The sequence below is a fragment of the Sinocyclocheilus rhinocerous genome, unplaced genomic scaffold, assembly GCF_001515625.1.
Source record: "Sinocyclocheilus rhinocerous isolate Xijiao unplaced genomic scaffold, SAMN03320098_v1.1 scaffold433, whole genome shotgun sequence".
NCBI classification, from domain to species: domain Eukaryota; kingdom Metazoa; phylum Chordata; class Actinopteri; order Cypriniformes; family Cyprinidae; genus Sinocyclocheilus; species Sinocyclocheilus rhinocerous.
The window spans coordinates 369,004-371,364 of NW_015627897.1; the positions used below are offsets into that span (position 1 = coordinate 369,004).

At 51.6% G+C, this 2,361-nt stretch overlaps 1 protein-coding gene across 1 annotated transcript in view; it reads right to left on the reverse strand.

Annotated features, from left to right (window-relative positions):
- Nucleotides 1-370: 370 nt before the first annotated feature.
- LOC107736985 (RNA-binding protein MEX3B-like) overlaps nucleotides 371-2,361 on the reverse strand; it is a 3,785-nt gene continuing 1,794 nt past the window's right edge. The window contains exon 3 of the mRNA XM_016548374.1: nucleotides 371-2,169. Coding sequence (XP_016403860.1) covers nucleotides 842-2,169 — 1,328 coding nt within the window. The 3' untranslated portion in view covers nucleotides 371-841. The remainder of the gene's footprint in view (nucleotides 2,170-2,361) is intronic.

The window sequence follows — 2,361 nt, forward strand, 5'->3', positions numbered from 1 at the left end:
CTGAATAGAAAATATGCTGGGTGAAACGGATTCAAAACACATTTTTTTGCTGAACCTAGAAACCCTCCAACCCAACAGAATACTGTCCGATGCAAATGCACATTTTCGTGGTCTGAATCGCCATCCGCTTTTCGAGTGATATTAAAATAATACAGTGTTCGTTGCCGCGAGGCCATACTAAAAAATAAAAAGATATTTGAACCCAGCTACAAAAAAAGTTCACTGAACTTAAATTAAAATATCTGTAAACATCTTTGCAATACGAAATATAATATTTCAAGTCAAAAAAAGAATAAAATACTTCAATCTGTATTAATGTCATCATGAATATTTAAAACTTGTGGAATTTCTGCTTTATCTATACATATGTTGCCGTTCTCCCTCAAACGAGTTCCATCGCGTAAGCTGCAGTATCTCCACACCGCTGTGAGTCTCTCTCTCTCTCTCTCTGTGTGTGTGTGTGTGTGTGTGTGTGTGTGTGTGTGTCAGACAGGAAGCCGTCCAGATTCCCCCGAACTCCAGGTCTGCTACCTGTACATTCGATCAGCGGAATCGAAAGGCTCGTTTATGCTAACAGTCTAAGGTACCTCAGGTGAGACCGTCGGCCGTCCTTACTCCATTAACGCTTGCTTGTGTACAGTTGACTAAAACTATTGATTACTATGCTTGAATATTTAAAACATGCATTAGATGTTGAAAATATTTGTCCCGAGCTACAGTACAGTATGAACAATGGCCGTCCCTTTTTGGATACTGCAGCTCTACATACATATGTATATACACGTACAATAACACACGTTATTAGGCTCTCACGAAGTCACGGAGGGCGCGTGGACGCCCTTTAGGAAAATATACGTATAGCCTGAGTAACCGCAGCATGGCAGATGGGGCATTTGGGCTCGTTCCTCTCGCAGATGCGGTTGGCACACTCCATGCAGAACAGGTTGTGGCCGCAGGGCACCAGAGCCGCAATCACCTCGCTCTCGAAGCACACCGAGCAGTCACGACTTCCCTTGCGGCTCGTCCCAGGCGAGGATGAAGAGGATGACGAGGAGGACGAAGAGATGGATGAGTCGGAGGGAACGCCGGGGTGATGGGATCCCATCGAGTAAGCGGGGAAGCTGAGTGTGCCTCCGCCCGGATCACTGCGCACCCGGCGCGCCAACGGATGCTCGGCCGCACCATTGGCCTGGTGTAAAGGCGGGGACAGCCTGGGCTGGTTGGCTCGGCGCTGCAGCCCGTTGGCGTTCGTGGAAGCATTGGCGGGGAAAACGGGCGAGGAGGCCGAGGTGCCGTTGGCGGCGCGCTCGTACTGCGACCACATCAGGCCCGGCGGCGCCGGAGTAGGGTCGAATCCCGGTGATGGATCGAAGGCCAAGTCAGCGCAATCGGGCGAGATCACCTCGCCGCTGTACACAAATCCTTTGGCGTTGTTGTTGTTGTTGTTGTTGTTGCCATTGCTGGAGGCAGTGTAGCTGAGGGCGGGGCTTGGCGGGCTATAATCGGCCAGCCTCGAGCTGCTATTGTTGCCGCCAAAATATGAATCGGTAGAGGCGCTCCCTAAGGAGCTGGAGCTGTCGTTGCGGTAATTGGAGAACGGCTTGCGACCCGAAGTGGGAGTGACGCTGGAGCTGGGCTTGCTCCACAAGCTGGCATTTCCATGCAAATCGAAACCCACGTCGGTGCCGTTGGCGTGGAAGTCGTTCTCGTCTGTGAACTCGATCAGGCCGCCGGTGCGCATGGCGATGTGTGCTTCAATCTCCTCCCTGGCCCGGTCAACGTTCTCCGGCATGCCGGTCACCTCAAACACGGGCTCTTTGTCACGGCTGGGCGTGACGATGTAGGTGTGCGTCTGCTGCTGGATGCGCTTGACGGTGGCCCCCTTGGGGCCGACCACTAGTCCCACCACCCGATAGGGCACCCGCACCTGAATGGTGGTCTGACCGGGCAGGTTGGGCGGGCCGGGTGCCGTGGTGTTCCCGTTCAGGCTGCTGTTTTTGTTCCGCGAGGCTCGGATCATGGAGAAGTGCTCGGCTGCTGAGATGATTTCCCTCCGAGCCATGGCTACATCCTCTCGCCTGCCTGTCACAACAAAGACCGGCTCCTCTCCCCGCACTGGAGTTTTGATATACGTATTGGTCTTTGCTCGCAGGGCTTTAATCTTGCAACCTACAATTGTGAGAAAAACCGAAAAAAGCACAAATGAGACAAAGCAAACACAATCAGGCACAAATCAAAAAGATGCAGGATGGGTGCAAGCGCACAGTCTTTGGGGGACAACAATTTCGCTTCTCTCTTTTTTTTTTTTTTTTTTTGTGGGGCATAAATTTTAACCACGTTCTGTAATTTATTAGTCATTAT